The sequence below is a fragment of the Strigops habroptila genome, chromosome 7, assembly GCF_004027225.2.
Source record: "Strigops habroptila isolate Jane chromosome 7, bStrHab1.2.pri, whole genome shotgun sequence".
Lineage (NCBI taxonomy): Eukaryota > Metazoa > Chordata > Aves > Psittaciformes > Psittacidae > Strigops > Strigops habroptila.
In genome coordinates, this window is record NC_044283.2 from 3300551 (window position 1) to 3319344 (window position 18794).

The 18794-nt window shown below is 46.1% G+C and overlaps 1 protein-coding gene across 1 annotated transcript in view; it reads left to right on the forward strand.

Annotated features, from left to right (window-relative positions):
- SMOX (spermine oxidase) overlaps positions 1 to 18794 on the forward strand; it is a 52750-nt gene that overhangs the window by 22807 nt on the left and 11149 nt on the right. Inside the window, exons 2-3 of the mRNA XM_030492713.1 lie at positions 6788 to 7022; positions 11919 to 12145. Of these exons, the coding sequence (XP_030348573.1) occupies positions 6815 to 7022; positions 11919 to 12145 (435 nt within the window). The 5' untranslated portion in view covers positions 6788 to 6814. The remainder of the gene's footprint in view (positions 1 to 6787; positions 7023 to 11918; positions 12146 to 18794) is intronic.

Consider the following 18794-nt stretch of genomic DNA (forward strand, 5'->3'; position numbering starts at 1 on the left):
GCACTGGAGCTGCTCTAAGGTGTCCCCTTGAGGAGCCTTCTCTTCTCCAGGCTGCCCCAGCCCAGCTCTCTCAGCCTGGCTCCAGAGCAGAGCTGCTCCAGCCCTCGCAGCAGCTCCGGGGCCTCCTCTGGCCTCGCTCCAGCAGCTCCACGTCCCTCTTGTGCTGTTGCCCCAGAGCTGGATCAGGACTGCAGGGGGGGTCTCCCCAGAGCGCAGCAGAGGGGCAGGATCCCCTCCCTGAGCTGCTGCTCACGCTCTGGGGGTGCACCCAGCACACGGGGGGGTTCTGGGCTCAAGCGCACACTGAAGCCGGGTCATGGGGAGCTTCTGCTCACCCAACACCCCCAAGTCCTTGTACACCCAGCCTGTGTTTGTGGTTGGGATTGCCATGACCCAGGTTCAGGACCTTGTAGAGATATATTGTGCTCCATCTTTACACCACTACGTAGAGACATAAGACACTGTGGTAATCCCACATGTTCTCACAGACAGATCTGCATCATGGTAGATCCCTGAGATGCAAAGGCCACAAAGTTCCCTCTTGCAAATCTGCCCATCTCCATTGGATAGGCAGGAGCATTCCTACCACCGCAACCCTGTCTCCTGGGGAGTCATAAATGTCCACGAGAGATTGGATCCTGATTTAAAAGCTTCAAGCAACATCCTCTGTGTCTTCAGTGAGAAGTATTTCAACAGCTGATTAGTGCCACTGTTACAAATAGACGTTTCTGCTCTGAATTCTTCCAGCTTCTGCCCTTGGTTGCTCAATCTCCCTTTGTCTCTGCTTAGATTGAATTAATCTTTGATGTCAAGGACTCCCTGTTTGCAAACACTTTGAGGTTGTGATGCCAAACCTGCATTATAAACACATGTGAGCAGTGCCCCTTCATGTGTTGATAGTGTCTTGAATAGTCACACTTCAAACAATAATAAAGTAGCGTGTTTATTTCTTGTGCTTCCATTTAGTCTTTCAACTGAAATGAAGGCTTGTTTTTATCCGAGTGCCTTTCAGGCACACACAATATTGTTTAGGTTTCTGGTTAAGGACGATGTGTAATTCCCATCACTTGAAAACCTAGAGGGAATAAAGTGATCCTGGTGAATTTTGGCCCATTTATGCTGGAGCTGCTTGGTCTGTGTGGTCAGCAGGGACTTTGTGTTGATGCATTTCACACCCTCCAGACTGGCTGTTACACTTGTTGATGTGAAGACTGCCAACTCAGCACTCTGCACAAGGACTGAAACATTCAGGCAAACAGTGGGGTTAGGAAGGAAAACTGGGATCTCGTGCGGGAGTCTCAGAAGAGCATGTGGCAATACAGCCTCTTCTGGAGGTGAAGCTCATCCCTACCACTTTTTAGCTGTAAAAAGCCTTTTTTAGATATGTAGGTATGTCATGCTAATATCAGGTGATACATTGAGTGAAAGAGGCAGTGCTGAGGTCCCCAGTTCTGCAAGTGTGTGTCTCTGGAGGCTCCAGGTTGGACTTGCTGTGCTCTGGTCCCATAATGAATGCTCCTCAGCAGCTGGGATGCGTTTTGGCTCTCCTGGAGTGCATCTTCTAGTTTAATTTCATCCACAAGAAATGAAGCTGTTTGGTTGCTTCGATACCACTGCATAGCATGAATGAAGGCATGGGAATCATGGAATGGTTTGTGTTTGAAGGGAGCTTAAAGCTCATCCAGTTCCAACCCCCTGCCACAGGCAGGGACACCTTCCACTAGAGCAGGTTGCTCCAAGCCCCTGTGTCCAACCTGGCCTTGAACACTGCCAGGGATGGGGCAGCCACAGCTTCTCTGGGCACCCTGTGCCAGCGCCTCAGCACTCTCCCAGGGAAGAGCTTCTGCCTCAGAGCTCATCTCAATCTCCCCTCTGGCAGGTTAAAGCCATTCCCCTTGGCCTGTCCCTCCAGGCCCTTGTCCAAAGCCCCTCTCCAGGTTTCCTGGAGCCCCTTTAGGCACTGGAGCTGCTCTAAGGTGTCCCCTTGAGGAGCCTTCTCTTCTCCAGGCTGCCCCAGCCCAGCTCTCTCAGCCTGTCAGAGAGATTACCCTGAAGGGATTACCATTTGCAGGGGCTTGGAACTAGATGAACTTTAAGGTCCCTTCCAACCCAAACCATTCTATGAGGAAATGGGGTGAGACGAGTCCCATTAGGGATGACCATGGTGGTGGTCCCTTGCATGCTGGGAGCTGACAGCTATGGTTCCTGGCTGTAAGACAACCTGCAGTGTGATATGAAGTCTGAAGGGTGAGGAAGGCTGCTTTTTTGTGAGACAAGCCAATCCTGGTGGAAACCCCCCCCCAAACCCAACCAACCCTACACAAGCCTTTACACACACAAACCTTGTTTTCATTATGTTGCCTTCCCCAAGTCTTTGTGTTATCACAGCCAGGACAGTTCTACAAGAAGAGTATTTGAGCTAAGAATAGCATATTTCCTTGAGAAATGGCTTTGTTTATTTTAGTTTTGTATTTTTAAGTTGTTGGAGCCTTGGTGACCTTTTCCTTAAAGGTCCTAAAAGAATAGCCTGGTCTGAGAGTATTGTAATACAGAGAGTAGTTGTGAACTGCCTTCATTCTCTGGCTTCTTCCTTTGTGCCCTGCAAGGGTTTGTTGGCAAAATGGGAGGAAAATATCATAAAGTGGACATTCCTCTGAGCTTTATTACTGTTTGTGCTGGATTCAAGATAGGGAAGGGTGGTGTGGCATTTGCATTCATGCCCTTTCTAGGTTGCCATTGTCATTTAAATAAGTAGAAGGCTCTCTGTGTAGAAAGGAATATGTGCAGAATGTATCATCTTTATTAAAAGGATGAAACACAAGACTCTGTTCAACATTATTTCTCAGTTATTGCCAGGGTAGTGGTGGTGTTAAGTCATGTTAACAGATGTAGATGAAAAGAGCTATTTCCCTTGGAGCATAACTAAGATCAGCTGAGAGGAAGGGACGGAGGAGCTCGTAGGATTGAAGGGTACAAATGCCAGGAATGAAACCCCATGATTCTGGGTTGGTAGAATGATGCCCATCATAGAAAATGCATCTTTGCAAAGATTTGTCTGCTGGAAAACAGTTATGCACAGGGGTTTTTGGAGGGAGGGTTGTTTTCAGGGATATTTTAAAGGTATTTTTTGAATCAAGGGAATGGACACTAACAAGAAAGGATAAATGAAGGGAGACAAGGGCAGAATGGTGATAAAGACTGAAAAAAGGGAGCTGATTTGGAAGAAGAAGTGATTAAAATATAATGAGACACTGATGCACAAGAGGTAAGAGGATCAAAGCTGTGTTTTTAAGCCAGAAGGAAGATGTGTATTTGGGTATTTCTTTCTTGTGGGTAACCAGTGCCTGGTAGTTGTCTCACAGGAAAGTTATAAGCAAGACAAAGCAGGGGGAGTTTTAGTGCAGCTGTGATTTAGCTCTTGGACCCCCAAAGTAAAATTACAGCCTCAGGGAGACTCACAGTACAACAACTCACACACTGTTTGAAGAAGAGAAGCAGCAGCCCCTTTTTGGCAATCAGACAGTCAAAAACCAAACTATCTGGGTGTCAGAGGACCCAGTAATACTGGCTCAAGCCCTGGCTGGTGGCTTGGCAAGTATTGAGGCAGAGCTTTGCACATAATAGACTGAGTTTTATGTGCTTGTCTTAGTTATAAGCCTAACGGAGTGTATAATTGATACTGAAATCAAGTGTAGTGGGGATTCCTATAATTATATCATCTGTTCTTTCCACATGGAGCATGGAGTTGGAAGGCTCAAGCTCTTGCTCGATTCTAATTGCCTTCCCCTGCTGATTGTACAGTGCAGGTTGTTGGCTAATCAAGGGTGGTTTCTAAATCAGGGTACACACAGAATACCCTGGTATTGTCTCATCTCTCTGGACAGGCCACCTAATCCAGTATCAAAATGCTGAAACAGGAGGGGAGAACAAGAAGTTGAAGCTTTCCTGTGAAGAATCCACACGAGTTCACCCAAGCCAGGATTAAGAAAGCTGTGCTTAAAGAACTGAGCTAAACCAGTTCCATTTCTGTAGGATATAGAGGGCAGAAAAGTTGTTTCTTTACTGTGGCAATTAAAATATAAGGATCAACGTGTTTCTTGGAGGCTGGCTGAGAAGTGGAGAGTGTTGTAGAATGTCTATGGGGTTGTAGATTGTCTGTGGGTTGTAATGAATCCTGAAGATGTTTGGAAGTAGATGATCTTAAGGTCCTTTCCAACCCTAACCATGCTATGATTCTGGTAAGAGTTATTTCAGCTGTGGGTTTATAATAGCTCACAAAGAACTAGCCAGGTTAAGGTTTATTTCTTCCTGAAATAGAGATGACTAGGATCATATGTGAAGGTCTTTAGCATCGTGGAGAATGTGAACAGGGAAGGAGTGTTCAATGGTTCTTATAGTTTGGGGGATGTCCTCAATTTTGATTGCATAGCAGTTTTGAAACTACTAAAAGGACATTAATATTTGCACAAGGGTAATAGTCTGTGGTGCTCCTCACCACAAAATGCTTGTGAAGGCCAGAAGCATAGAGGGATTCAGAAAGGAGTCAGCAAATGCAAGGAGGAGAAGTCCAAAGGGCTTGTTAGGCTCAGAGACATTATCACGACCTTACAACATCCGTATTGGACTTACTGCTGGCAGCTGGTACTGCCAGAAGAGGGTCCTTCCTCTTTGAACCAACCCCAGGCTCTTCAGTATGACTTAATGTGGCACTTCCTAGGTACCGGTTAATAAATGTGCTGCTTTGCCCTTCATATCCTGGTGGTGCACTTCCCCGAAGCTCTGAATACCGAGATCCCAATGTTTGGGGCCCATATTAAAGATCTTAACCCACAGAAACATCACTTCTTAACTTGTTAGATTAAAACCCAATAAATTGACATACTTGGAAAGGGAGGTAGAGGACCAGTGATGGACAGGGCTCAAGGAGGTCCACGAGAGGAATGAATCAGCATCAAAGCCAAGTAGAGGCAAGTCTTGAGGTGTCTCCAAGTGGAAACTTGACCAGCTTGCTATAGGAAGGAAGCTTTGCACCATCCACCCCCCTGCCTACTCCTGTTTCTTGTGGAACAGGGAGGAAATCATTCACTCCTACCTCTTCTTGTACTGCTTTTGAATCCAGCTTGCTCAGAAGCCCAGTGCCTGGTTTGGCTGCTCACAGCTTTTCCGCTTGTCAAGATGACAAGAGTCGTGACTCTTTCCCTGTGGACTAGAAAGTGTCGAATGCTTGACATGTTTGACTTGAGCTTGGAAATAACTCTCCAAACACTAATGTCTGGCTCCCTGTGACAAGTATCTGCTAGCTGGGATCTGTCGGTCACGAGATGAAAACAGTGAGATGATTGATGCAGTCGCAGGTAGAGGTTTATATCTCGGCTGCAGCCAGAGCTCAATGTCACTTGTTGTGTTGTTCAGTGGCAGCTGGAACTTGCTGTGTTGGTAGAAGCAGAGTTAGTTACAGGCACTGAGCTGATGTCTCCTGCTAGTAAGTCTGGGGCCCCTCACTACAGGAGGGACATTGAGGTGCTGGAGCGGGGCCAGAGAAGGGCACCGGAGCTGGTGCAGGGCCTGGAGCACAAGTGTGATGAGGAACGGCTGAGGGACCTGGGGGGTTTAGTCTGGAGAAGAGAAGGCTCAGGGGGGACCTTATCGCTCTCTGCAACTGCCTGACAGGAGGATGGAGCCAGGAGGGGGCTGGTCTCTGCTCCCAAGGAACAAGGGATGGGACAAGAGGAAACGGCCTCAAGCTGCCCCAGGGGAGGTTTAGATGGAGCTGAGGAACAATTCCTTCCCCAAAGGATGCTCAGGCATTGGAACAGGCTGCCCAGGGCGGGGCTGGAGTCCCTGGAGGGATTCAAAAGACATGGAGATGTGGTGCTTGGGGACATGGGTTAGTGGTGGCCTTGGCAGTGCTGGGGTAATGAGTGGACCTGATGATCTTAAAGGTCTTTTCCAACCTACATGATTCTATGACTTATGTATAAAGACATCCTACACTGTTGATCCCTGATTATGGTTTAACCTTAACCATGGACTCAGGCTATGAACTAAAATAATATGATAGGACCTGAGAGCTAAGAGTGTGCAGGAAAAATAGGATACTGCTTGGAAGACAGTTGGACTCACAGGATAGGTGGACATAGAATTGGACTAGTCAGTATGGGTTTGAACCACTCTTCATCAAAGACTGGGGCTGATCCTGATGTGGCAGGACAGGGGCTGTCTCACGTGGCTGTGAGTTTTTGAGCTGGCCCTTGGTTGGCTTTCATCAGTTGAAACATATTTCTATCTGTACCATTTCTGTAATGACTGGTTCGATGTCTGATCTCCATGCTTTGAGCTAAATCCTCCTTACCTAGTCCCCTACTTACATGATCTGCAGCTTATGCTTTGTGGTTGCCACAGAGGCAAAGTGAAGCTTCATCTCTATGTTGTGGGACATGTCAGCACTGGGCACGTGGTTTTCTTTGTCTTTGTCTTGACCACAAAATTGCCACTTCTGGAGGTTATATAAAGAGGTGGGAGGTTGAAAATCCTTTGCCTTCTCCTCAAATAGTCTACATGGTACAAGAGGGTGGAGATGCCTGGAGCTTCCAATGCTGTTGCTCCAGTCTAAAACGTTGTTGCATCCCAGTTTGACCTCAGTTATCCTTCCTATGCATCCCACTTTGAAGGCTGGCTTTAATTCATCCTTTTCTGCTCCACTTCTTTGATTTTTGACTGGGGTTTTTGCACTGCAGAGGAGAAGTTGGAGCCTTGAACAAACCCTTGGTTGCTTCTTCCCCTTTAGGTTCCTTAGAAAGAGAGCTTGGACGGCATGCAAAGTTGTGACATATCTGCAGACAGCACGGATGATCCTCTCAGTAGTGGCCTACGGAGAAAGCGACAGCCTCGAATAGTGATCATTGGTGCTGGGCTTGCAGGCCTCTCAGCAGCCAAAGCGCTCCTGGAAAGCGGCTTCACGGATGTAACTGTCCTTGAGGCGACTGACCGCATCGGAGGCCGCGTGCAGAGCGTGAAACTTGGTAAGAGCAGCCTTTGGGGAGCCCTGCGGTGGGTTTGCTTTGCTCTGCTCCCAAGGTTTAGTGCTGTCAGGAGGTGAATTTCGCCTTAGGAACGTGCTTTTCCAGCCAGAAGAAGGTTGGTTGCGGTGGGATGTTGGTGCTTTTGGGGTGGGTGGGTGAATCTGAGCTGGTTTGTGCGTCTCTTTGGAGGGAGGGCTGCCCCAAACTCTATAAAATGAAGATGTCAGTGATTGTTTTCACTCACACAGGGAGAGCTCAGTGTAACAGATCTGTGATAACTGTATCGAGATGGTTTCCACCAGCATTTTGAGCCTGACTTTAGGAGAACCCATCAGTAAATCTGGCTAGCGAAGGGCTGGTTCTCTGTGACTTCCATCCCTTGCACAGGGGCAAGCTCCAGGCTGTTCTGTTTCACAAATAGCCCCATTCATTTCCCTGCAACTAATTTATTGTGTGGGGCACCACCCACTGTGAATCAGGCTGCTGGAAAAAACCTCTTCAATGTATCCTTTTATCCTGGTTTGCAGCTTTCCTACCTCTGGAGCTTCCTTTCTCAGGGTGTAATAAGGGTGCAGACACTGGATATTTTAATCCAGCATCAGCTGGGTTTGTAAAATCTCTAAATACAAAACTACTGGGCCAAATGTTGCCCTTTGCAGCACAGTTCTCAGGGAGACTTTCCCTGGTATCTAGAAGGGCATTCCCTGTCTGCAGGAGTCAAAAAGCTCTTCACTTCTATCGGATTGCCTTCCTGATTCCAATTACCTAGTTCTGTTTGTGATCCCACTCTCTGTATTTGTTGACTCTGGCCTCTTGCTGCCCTCCTTTCTATTTATGTGTAGGTGCTTGCATCACTGACTGTGTTTTACTCAATAATAAACAGCAGTGTCCTATGAACTTGCAGAAGGGAAATGAATGAGAAGGCAGCCGGACAAATCTAACCTCCAGGGTTTGAACAGGGCACTTTCCATGCTGCCGAGACTTGGCATAGAGGTTGGAATGGGAAGTGTGTCCTTTACTCACAATACACTGGATTAAAAATATCCTGGATCGTGTCTGCGAGAGGAGGGAAGTGTTAAAGACCTGGAATCTTGAGGGAGAAATAAATCATGTTGCCAGTGCACCTGTGAAAATAGTTTGGTTGTAGTGACATTGAGACCAATTCTCTCACCTTTGGACACCCTCACGTGTAACTCATGTCTTTGCTGGGAATATACCTCCTGTTTGTTAACATTGCTTAACTAACGTGAGGCAAGAGCAGTCTGGTGGAGATCTTGCAGTTTATACATGTTATTTGCAGAGCAGAGGACTGGAATCTGAAGTCTTGATCTTTTAATGTCTTTCTTAAACCAATCTGTCTTATATTCTACAAACTAGCAGTTACCCTGTGCGTATGGACTGCAGTCATCTCCCAAGGTGGGTCCATGTTCTGGCCCCTTGTGTGCTTTGTAGCTTCACATGCCCTTTAGCTAAACAGTTTTAGAGCTCTGTTGGGTGGTGGAATCTTCACAAGCAGCACATACTCAGAACTTCCTATTCCTTGCTATGAGGGCAAAGGGGCAGCATGGGCCTGGGCTGTGTTCCCTTCTGTGCTGCCTTGAGCAACAACATTGCACTTGGGGCCTGTGAGATCTGCTCGTTTCTCAGAACAGGCTAAAACTTACAAAATCCTGTTACAGAAGTGGTTCTTCCAGGTCTTCAACATGGGACCATTTTGATCTGCTTGGGATACTTTTGATCAGTCTGGGATACTAGAATCCCAGGTTGGAAGGGACCTCAAGGATCATCTGGTCCAACCTTTCCAGGCAAAGCAGGACCTAGACTAGATGTCCCAGCACCCTGTCCAGCCCAATCTTAACAGTGTCCAATGTTGGGGAGTCACCACTTCCCTAGGGAGATTATTCCAGTGGTTCATTGTTCTCATGGTGAAAAATGTTCCTCTTGGGTCCAGTCAGAATCTCCTCAGGAGTAACTTGTGCCTCATCTTTGTCAAAAGGGAGTCTCCATCTTCTTTGTAGCCACTCTTTTACTACTGGCACATGGTGACAAGGTCTCCCCTGAGCCTTCTCTTCCTCAGGCTGAACAAGCCCAGCCTGTCTAAATGTCATTTCAGTGTTAAATTTCTCTGGTCACTCCCCTGTCTGCACACTTGACTGAAGATCTGATTTAAATCTTCAACAGAGCTATGGTGGCACCTTCTCGGGGTTGTATCCTGACACTTCCACTCTCACTGAGCCATGCAGTGGCTCGCATGGAACAGTATTTCCCCTCAGCTGCACAGAGCATCTCCTTGTGCTATCAGCCCAGTCATGGCAGCACCGGGGGGGCAGAGCTCTGGTGCAAACCCCATTAAGTTATAAGAATCACAGGATGGTTTGGGTTGGAAAGGGCCTTAAAGCTCATCCTGTTCCAGTTGGATCCACTCAGCACAGGGGAATAATCTGGATTTTCAGAGGTTTGCTTCATCATTTCTAGCTCAGGTGAGGCAGAGGGTTGGTGTGTTTGTGGGTTGTGTGTTTCTTGTACGTGAGCTAGAACATCTGGATCCACTGCAGACATTCCATGACAGGATGCCCAAGGAATAGCCAGGACTGCAAAGGCAAATGTGAAAGTTCCCATGTGTATTCAGGAATCTCATGTGTTCCTTTGGAAAACTGCTGGCTTGGTATATTGTTGTGCATAGGCCTGATTTGACTGCTGCTTGTGTCTGAGTGGTTATTCAGCAAATAGGAAGCAGGTTCTTTTCTAGTCCTTGTTAGAGATTCATTAGAAGTAGATTTGTATTGAATTGATTTAATATTGAAACTAAAGTCTTTTAAGGTCCTGGAAGTAAATTAGTTACCTCTGTTTAAAAAGATGTTACTTAATTTTACACTTCAATAATTCAGCATGTAACTGAATTCAGCAGGTAACAAGTGGCTTATGTGATGATAATGAGCTTCTAAGTCTCACAGGCAAGAATGAGTATTCCTAATTTATTGCTATTTCATTATATTCCACACTGAAAACAGGAGAACTTGGAACACATCATCGTTGTTACCAAGCACCAAGACAGGGAGAGGAAGATTTCTTTCTTTCCAAAGCTCAGGTGCCCCATAAATAAGAGGAGGAGAGCAAGCTCCTGACATAAAGCAGTATTGCTGCTGCTGATCTGGCATGTGGGGGCTCGCAGGAGGATTGCATGAACAAGTGGCTGCCACATGCAGTATTTATGAGCTCTGTACCTTTGGCTGCCAGGGTACAGCAGTTGTTTCCACTGGCCTGGGTGCTCTGGGAGTGTAGTGGAGTTTGTGGCACCTTAAATACTCACACTTGATGCTGTTTGCTCTCAAGCGCATGCTTTGTTTTAGGGACACGTAGAAATCTTGTGCTCCCCAGTCCTGTAAAGCATCTTTTGAAGGGCAATCACTGTGTTCCTTAATGAGGAGGTGATTTTCTGCTTCAAAAGCAGGATATATGGAGCTTCCCTTGGAGGCAGTGTCTCAGAGCAGCATTTCTTGGAGCTCTCACCCGTTAAACTTGGCTGCATTACAGCGGGGTGCTGCAGTGTCGTTCTGCCTCAGCATGTATTTACATGTTAAACAGTATGTGATGACTGGTAACTGCATGATCCTTTCTTCATCAAGCAGGATCCTATTAACTACAACCAGGCATTCACACACCTCTGCAGTGAGCTGCACAGCATGGTGCTGGCTGGGATGCTGGGAGAGCTCAGCTTTGGCAGGCTCTAAACCAGCTTTGGAGTTCTGAGAATCTGTAAAACTGTGGGTGTAGGACATGACCCAGGCTTAGGTTTAGCATCTCCTTTCAGCTACTGAACATCTCCCCATCCAACCTGGCCTCGAACACTGCCAGGGATGGGGCAGCCACAGCTTCTCTGGGCACCCTGTGCCAGGGAAGAACTTCTTCCCCAGATCTCATCTCCATCTCCCTTCTATCAGGTTAAAGCCATTCCCCCTTGTCCTGTCCCTACAGGCCCAAAGGGAGAGAGTGGGGCTGACCAAAACCTTTGTGTTTTGCAGGCAGAGAGTGTAGGTGGTGAAGACGAAATGCCTTTGGTGTTCAACCTGACAGTGCATCCTTTTAAAGAACCTGATTTAGATTTTCAAAGGCATAAATAATAAAATAAAACCTATTTACTCATCTAGGGAATAGGAATGCATTTTTGTGTTGCAGTTAATCTGAGGTATACTTGTAAATAACGTCCATTTCTAACCAGAGGACAAGGGTCAGTGTGCAGGCCAATGATACTATCCCAGAGCAACCCAAATTGTCCTGCATCTCCCTGCTGTAGATGCTTTTCTTCCTGTGTCTTGGTATCCATCCCCTCCTCTTGAATACAGTGTTTGAAGTCTTTAGGTACTCTCTTCTTTCCCTACAACTCTAATATTTATGTAAGTATCCTTGTATGTCCTTTTTGCAGTAGTGCAGTGAGGCTTCTTACAACTCCTTTCCTTTCCATTAGTATATGGCTTGTGCTGCAACATGAGCAGTATATCCTCTGGTGTCTGATCATGCTTTTAAGTGCAGGTTTGGATAAGATGATTTAGAAAGGCCAAGTAGCAAGGATAGAACAGTTAGCAGCAACCATAGTAAGCACTGGGAACCTGAGAGATGCTGAATTTCACCTTAAGTATCAGAGTTGTGTCACTGTGATATATTTTTCCTGGAAACATCCCATCCTTTTAGCACTATCTGAACTTGTATCCTGAAGGAAAGGTCTGAAGAACACTATGTAACATGTCTAACAGAGGAAGCTCACTCAAATGATGTTCAAACTTGTGTTCTCCTTGGGCAATTGGTCTGCTATTGCACATGTATATTCAGGGTTGAGTGTGACCAGCTTTCAGGAAGCTGGGCTTTACTAACTGCTTTGCTTGCTTTACTCTCCTGCAGGGCACGCCACTTTTGAACTGGGAGCTACGTGGATTCATGGTTCACATGGAAACCCAGTCTATCATCTAGCAGAAGACAATGGTTTACTTGAAGAGACCACTGATGGCGAGAGGAGCGTTGGCCGGATCAGTCTTTACTCCAAGAATGGGGTGGCTTATCATCTTACCAACAACGGGCAAAGGATCCCGAAAGATGTGGTTGAAGAATTCAGTGATTTATACAACGAGGTTGGTGCTCAGCTGCTTTATCAGCTTGTAGATTTGCCTGAAACAGTAAGAAATCTTGATAGTTCCAACATTCCAGGTACTGGACAAAGGTAGAAAACCAACAACGTCTTAAATCAACACTTAGTTTGCTCTCATCTGCTTAACTCTACCCCATTTGATTGTGATCTGGGATTAACTGTTGTTAGGAAGAGCAATCTTTCCACATTTGTCATCAGTTTAGTCACTTGCAGCAACTATTGCAGAGGAGATCCAGTGATTTGCTCTAGAAATTTGCTACTCAATTAGTAGAGGAGGGATCAACATACTAAACAAAGTAGAAGGCAAAACCTTAGCAACAACCAGCTAAATATTGTAGCCCTCTGACATGTTATTGATGTTATAAATACCATAGTGTGCTGTGTAGTGTGCCAAAGTCAGTGCTATATCAGAGGAAATGCAAGTTTTCTTGCATCAGAAGGAAAGGAACATGTTTTTTGGTAGATTCAGACCAGTGCGGGCTTCAGTTTAAGGTTATTTTAACTTCTTCTGATCAACATTCAGTGACGTCCTCTTCAGTTTATTGTAGATGAGGGCCTCAGAATGTGACAGAAGAGCCAAATGGAAAAAGAAAACCAAACAAGTACAAACACAGAACCTAAAAATACTAAATAGAAGCCTGCAAGATGGAACTGAAAATGCATGTTGAGTGGAAAGATTAATCTCTGCTAAAAAAGCAATGAGCCAATGTTAGACTGGGACAAGAAAGCCCAAATTTAACTTTCATGTAACTCAATCCTGCTATTGTCATCTTGGTAGTTCTTTCAGAGGGAACATGGGGTTTCTTACTGATTTGAGTGTTGAATACATATGGAAGACTGTTACTAGTTCTGTCTGCTTTCAGTGGGAAGATTTGGCCTTAGGTAGAGTGAAGTGATGGAAGGAGGCTTGCCAAAGTTAATTATAATTAGAGCAGCTTCCAGTGCCTGAAAGGGCTACAAGAAACCTGGAGAGGGGGTTTGGACAAGGGCCTGTAGGAACAGGCCAAGGGGAATGGCTTTAACCTGCCAGAGGGGAGACTGAGATGAGCTCTGAGGCAGAAGCTCTTCCCTGTGAGGGTGCTGAGGCACTGGCACAGGGTGCCCAGAGAAGCTGTGGCTGCCCCATCCCTGGCAGTGTTCAAGGCCAGGTTGGACACAGGGGCTTGGAGCAACCTGCTCTAGTGGAAGGTGTCCCTGCCCGGGGCAGGGGGCTGGAACTGGATGAGCTTTAAGATCCCTTCCAACCCAAACCATCCTGTGATTCTAATGATTATTATTTCCCACCTTTTTTTCATGTCACTTATGAAGTACTTGTAGAGGGATCAATGCAGACTGTTTAGTCCTCCAGGTAATGTGATCTCTCAGTTGGTTATAATGTTGGTTGGTTATAAAGTTGGTATAAAATGGAGCAAAACATTGTGATTTTCATCATGCTGTGGCCATGTCTAAAGGCTTCACATTTTCATCTGAGTGTGAACTTAGAATCATAGAATAGTAAGGGTTGGAACTTCACCAGTATCTGATGCTTGGCTAACCACACTCTAGGTTCAGGTTACTCTTGCATACTTTATGTTTAAAAATATGTCTGTGAGCATTTGGAAAGCCACCAAAAAGTCACTGTAGCCTGTAAAGAATTACCGAGAATTGAATGGGGAGCAGAAATGGCTTTTTTGTTTGTTTGAAAAGACTTTTGGTGCTGTCCTGGATCTCTGAACTGGAATCTGTAATGGGATGGCACAAAATCATTCCAGTTTTAGAGAGGGCTTGTAGGAATGTCAAAGAAACCTCATTATGGAAGGAGTTTAGCAACCCATGGCAGGGAAGGAATTGTTCTTGGACAAAGGTGGAGAGAATTCATCTGAACATCTGATTGAAGACAGAACCAGATCCAGCCAGTGAGATGTGCATGGAGCAAGGTGAACAGCAACTAAGAGTAGAGAGGAGAGAAGGAGTAAGTGAAAATACTGCAGTGAGCAGCATTATTTATGTAAATGGAACACCACCAAGTTGCATGTAGTGCTTGGTGAGCATCCTGCCTCAAAGAGGATAAGAAAATCTCCAGCAAAAGGAAGGTGTCAGAGGCAAGCAGACTGAAAAGGGAACACAAAGATGAGAGCTGCTTAGCTTTGAGATACAGCTGATGAGATAAAGGCTATAACAACGTGCCCAGTGTTTGAGAAATTATTAATTTGGTACATCTACCCTTTCTTTTAAAGCAAGAGAAAAGAGAGCAGCCAGTGACGGGAGAGAACAACACATTAAAAGTTAATCTTCTTTATGCAACACACAATTAGCTTATCGTTGCCACAGGGTATCTTTATCACTAGGAGATAGAAAAAGCTTTCACCTTTATGGGTAGTAAAGATGTCTGCAGCTACTCTCTGTCGTAAAAAATATGTAAGTGACAGCTTAAGCCAAGAGGAGGGCATCAGCCAATTCCTAATTGTAGTTGTTGGGGTGGTACTTTCACTGTCTTAATGCAAAGTGCGCTAGTTGCAGGAGCAGTTGAGCTTCTTGTCCCAGTGTTTTTGGGGTGTCAGATTGGACCATCTTTGGGCATCTAAGACAGCTGACTGTGGTTTCTTCCCTGTACTATGCAGGAATACTGGGAATTAAGGTGGATCCTTATATATTCAGGTGATCTTCTGAGCATCTCCAGTTCAAAAAGACACTATGAAGCATAAGTGCCCCATGGATGGACAGTCCATGTGCCGTGGGCCTGTGGCTTTGGGGACATTTTCCTCTGGCATAAAGTGCAGAGAATGTTTCTCTTTACACATGCTGAGTCTGCCCTGGTGCATTTCTGGCTTGTGTTTTGTTGTTCCCCACTTCCCCAGCATTTTTTCTTGCATTTTCATTGAGTCCATTCCATCATTTTATGTCTCATCCTGGCTGGTCAATACTCTTTCTTTAACTGGTGATGAAATGGGTGCTGGGCAGGAACAGTAGGAATTTAGTCTTCAGTTCTGTTTCTAGCCCCACTTATCTTGTCATCTGGACACCAAATTCAGGGACTGCCAAGTGCAGAGGGTCTCCCTTGAGTGTTTCACTTGGGGATGTGGAGTCGCTGATGCTGGAGCCAGGAGAGGTCTCTCTGTGTGCTGAGTTTTCCTGGTGTGAAAGGCAAAGCTCCTCCAGTACCTCCAGAGCTTTGCCTCCCTAGTTCATTTGGAGAGTCCTTTTGCTTTTTCCAGGCACGTGTCCAATCTTTTTTGGCTGCTTCTTCTACTTCAAGTTTGGCTTCTTTTTGTTTGCAGTAGCCTGAATGTTAATAGCTGTAGGGATGCCTCACAGGAGCCTTTATTTGGTTACGAGGAAGCTGAGCAACAAGAGTGCTCAGCTCTTCATTTCTGTAGCAAGAAGTGCCCTACAAGAGGCCGTTGCACTGCATTGAAGTCAGTCAAGATCTATCAAGAGCTTGTGATTGAGGTGACTTGATTCCTCCTCCATGAGAGCACCAGCAAGTTGAGCAGTTCCTGTAAGGAAGCTCTCCAGTCCTGTAGAGCCACTACCTGGATTTCCAACCACACATTGCCAAGTGATGCACTATGAGAAGCAGCATCGAGCCTGCTGTTGGCAGGACAACTCTTCAGCCACTGCTGTTTTAGGCCTTGTACTTAGCCCATGTGCTGTGTGGGGCTGGCACTGCTCAGGGTCCTCATTGATCCATTGGGTCAGTCTCTCAAAGGAAGAGGGCACCAGCACTGGACGGTTCCACAGGGTGTGATGTCCATGATTCGTATTCATAATCTTCCCATCTCCCTCTCCACTCCTGCTGGGATAACTGGGAATGCCCAGAGAAGCTGTGGCTGCCCCATCCCTGGCAGTGTTCAAGGCCAGGCTGGAGCAACCTGCTCTAGTGGAAGGTGTTCCATGGAACTGAATGAGCTTTAAGGTCCCTTCCAACCCAAACCATTCTGGGGCTGGGGGAGGATTTGGACCTCTGCCTGCTTACACCACATCTGCACAACCCTCAAAGTGATGGAAATGTCATCTTTGAGGGTAACATCTGCACTTTCAGTGTCTGTGTGTGCATATAACCACTGCAAAAATGTGAATAGGGGCAATCCATCCAAGAGTTGCTCTTCTGTCGCTGCTAAGTCCTCCTGTCCCTCTCCAAAGAGGTTATTAAAGCCAGCTCCCAGGTATTAGTGAAGAGTGGGGGGAAGGTTGTGAGCTTGTTATGTTAAATGCAGTGAAAACTCACCCTGCTTTGCCTGCCCAGGAATGTCACAGTCCATCAGCCACCTGATACAGAAAACGTGCCTATTTTTACTTGGGCTTTTCAGTAAGGTCCCTAAAGACCTGCTTCACAGGAACCCTGCCTTGAACAATCAGCTTTCTCCTGTGTGCTGCTCAGCTTCTGGGGCAGGGATGCAGCCAAAGAATGATAAAGTTTTCCACCCTTCTCACCCCCACCCTGTGCTGGGCTTTGTGCCATCCCCAATTAAGCTCCAGCGCCTTGTGTTATCATAGAAAGCAGGACCAAAGGGCCATCGAGTGTCACCGTTCCCTCCCTGTCCCTCTATTGCACTGACAGATGTCTGGCCTGGTAACAGCATGGACCTATCTCCAACAGGGTTTTTGTACTGACCGGGGATTAAGTCACTGCAGTTTTGAAGCCAAGTGTGAAAAAGACAATGCTGTGGATCGTCAGCGGTGCTGACAGGAAGGAGTGTGGATTGGGATGTGCTTTCCTGACCTCCTTCAGTGCTGAGAAACTGCTTTATTTAGATTTGCTCTTCCTAAGAGCCTGCCCCGTCCCATGGTGGAGGAGCACGTATGTAGTAAACCCATTGTAGGTGGAAACCTGTAGGTAACAGAGAGGATATCGCTAGTAGAACCCATGTTCTCTGGTTGTGGGATGCTCCAAAGTTGGTCAGAAAGAAGATGAAGTGAAGGATGTAATTAACTCCTTTAAATTTCTGACCTTCAGCCCTATTTCCCTGCAGGAGTGTGTGTAAACCCTCACAATTAGGGAAGGAAATCTCCTTGGAATGAATAGTCACTCAAGATGTTCTGTGTCTTTTGCTTCTGCTGGTGCTTCTTGCAGAGAAGCTTCTGGGGCCAGTTGTTCTTTTCAAACCCAGAGGAGCTTTAGGGTGAGAAACGATCAGCTCATTGTGCTGGGATGGATTTGCCAGTGGTGGGAGCTGGGAGATGATGGAGTCTCTCCTTTTTTTCCTTCCTTCTTCTATCAGGTCTGTGATAATAGGAAAGGGAGATGAGTCTGGGCTGTACATAGTGTAGGTCTCCTTGCTGATGGGCACGGTGCTCTCAGTTTGGATGCATGGATATTTTGTAGGGTTAACTAGAAGATCAGCAGAATCTTTCAGGTCATTCCGATGCTACTTTTCACCAGGATCTTTGAGATAAAGCCCACTCAAAATGTCTTGGATCCCTTCTGTCATCACATCATGATGAAATGATGGAAGGAGAAGGTGTTTTCAGATCTCACAGATGCTCTTCCTGTTGTTCAGAGGTGGTCCCATAGGCACGATGATGCTTTCTGTTATGGCGAGCAGTTTCGCACCTGAGGAAGGCAAGTCTAGGTAACTCCAGCTCCAGACAGTGCAATTCTGCTCCTGCTTCGTTGGAAATCTACCTTAAATGAAGGCTTCTAGTGAACCTTTTCCATAGTTTCTTACATAGTTTGCTGCATGTGTCATTAAAGAATACATTTTGAGTGTCTTTTTGATTCTTTCATTATGCCAATGTGTCTTTTAATGTAGGACTTGCTGTTGTTACTCCTTCTGCTTCTTGCCTACAACAGCTTTGCCTTCTGTTCTTCCTCAGATGGTTCAGCACTCCCCAGAAGAGAAAAGTTAGGAAGTAACAGGGATTCTGTGAAAAAATACTAAATCCTAATGGTGATTACACTTACCTGCTGTCTGATCGATGGGATGACTTATGTAGGAAAGACTTCAACCTGATGTTTAGAGCACAGAGAACTGCATTTCTGCTCTTTTCTCTGTTGGGCAATGAAGAATACAGTGATTAATAAAACCAAAAGGCTCAGTTAGCCTGCTGGCCAAATGGTAGCTGGGTTTTAACACAGCTTTGCTTGTCTTGTGAATTCGTTATCTGCTTAGAGCATGCAGTCAGCTTACGGAAGCTGAGCTGCATCGTGCTGACACGGGGTCTATGCAGCTTGTGCCTCCAGCAAGTGGTTTGGGCCCCAGAAGTTGGTGGACCTGAGAACTATGAGATGTTGAAACTGCCAAAGAGCTCTTGGTATTGGGGAACAGAGAAGGCACCATGCCCTTTCCTTTGCTGGAGGCCTTCATTTCATATAGGACATTGGTCTGCACCTTTCTTGTCTGGAAATCTCCTTGGAAAGGCTGTGTCCCAGTCAGTACCTGCAGTTCTGGTCGCCAGTTCCATTCATTTTCCTTGTGATTACTTACCTGGTTTTGTAGTTTTCCTTTTGTTTTTTCATTCTTTCACTTATTTTCTTCTGCAGTTTCCTCCTCATCCCTTATTTGTCCCTTTCTACTCACCTTCCTCCTTCCCTTACACACATGCTTTCTGTCACTGCTACCACTGCCATGCATTTTTCCCCACCACTTCCCTTTCCTCATCATCCCTCTCTTTTGCCTCCTCAAATTCACTTCATTGCTAAAACCCAAGAG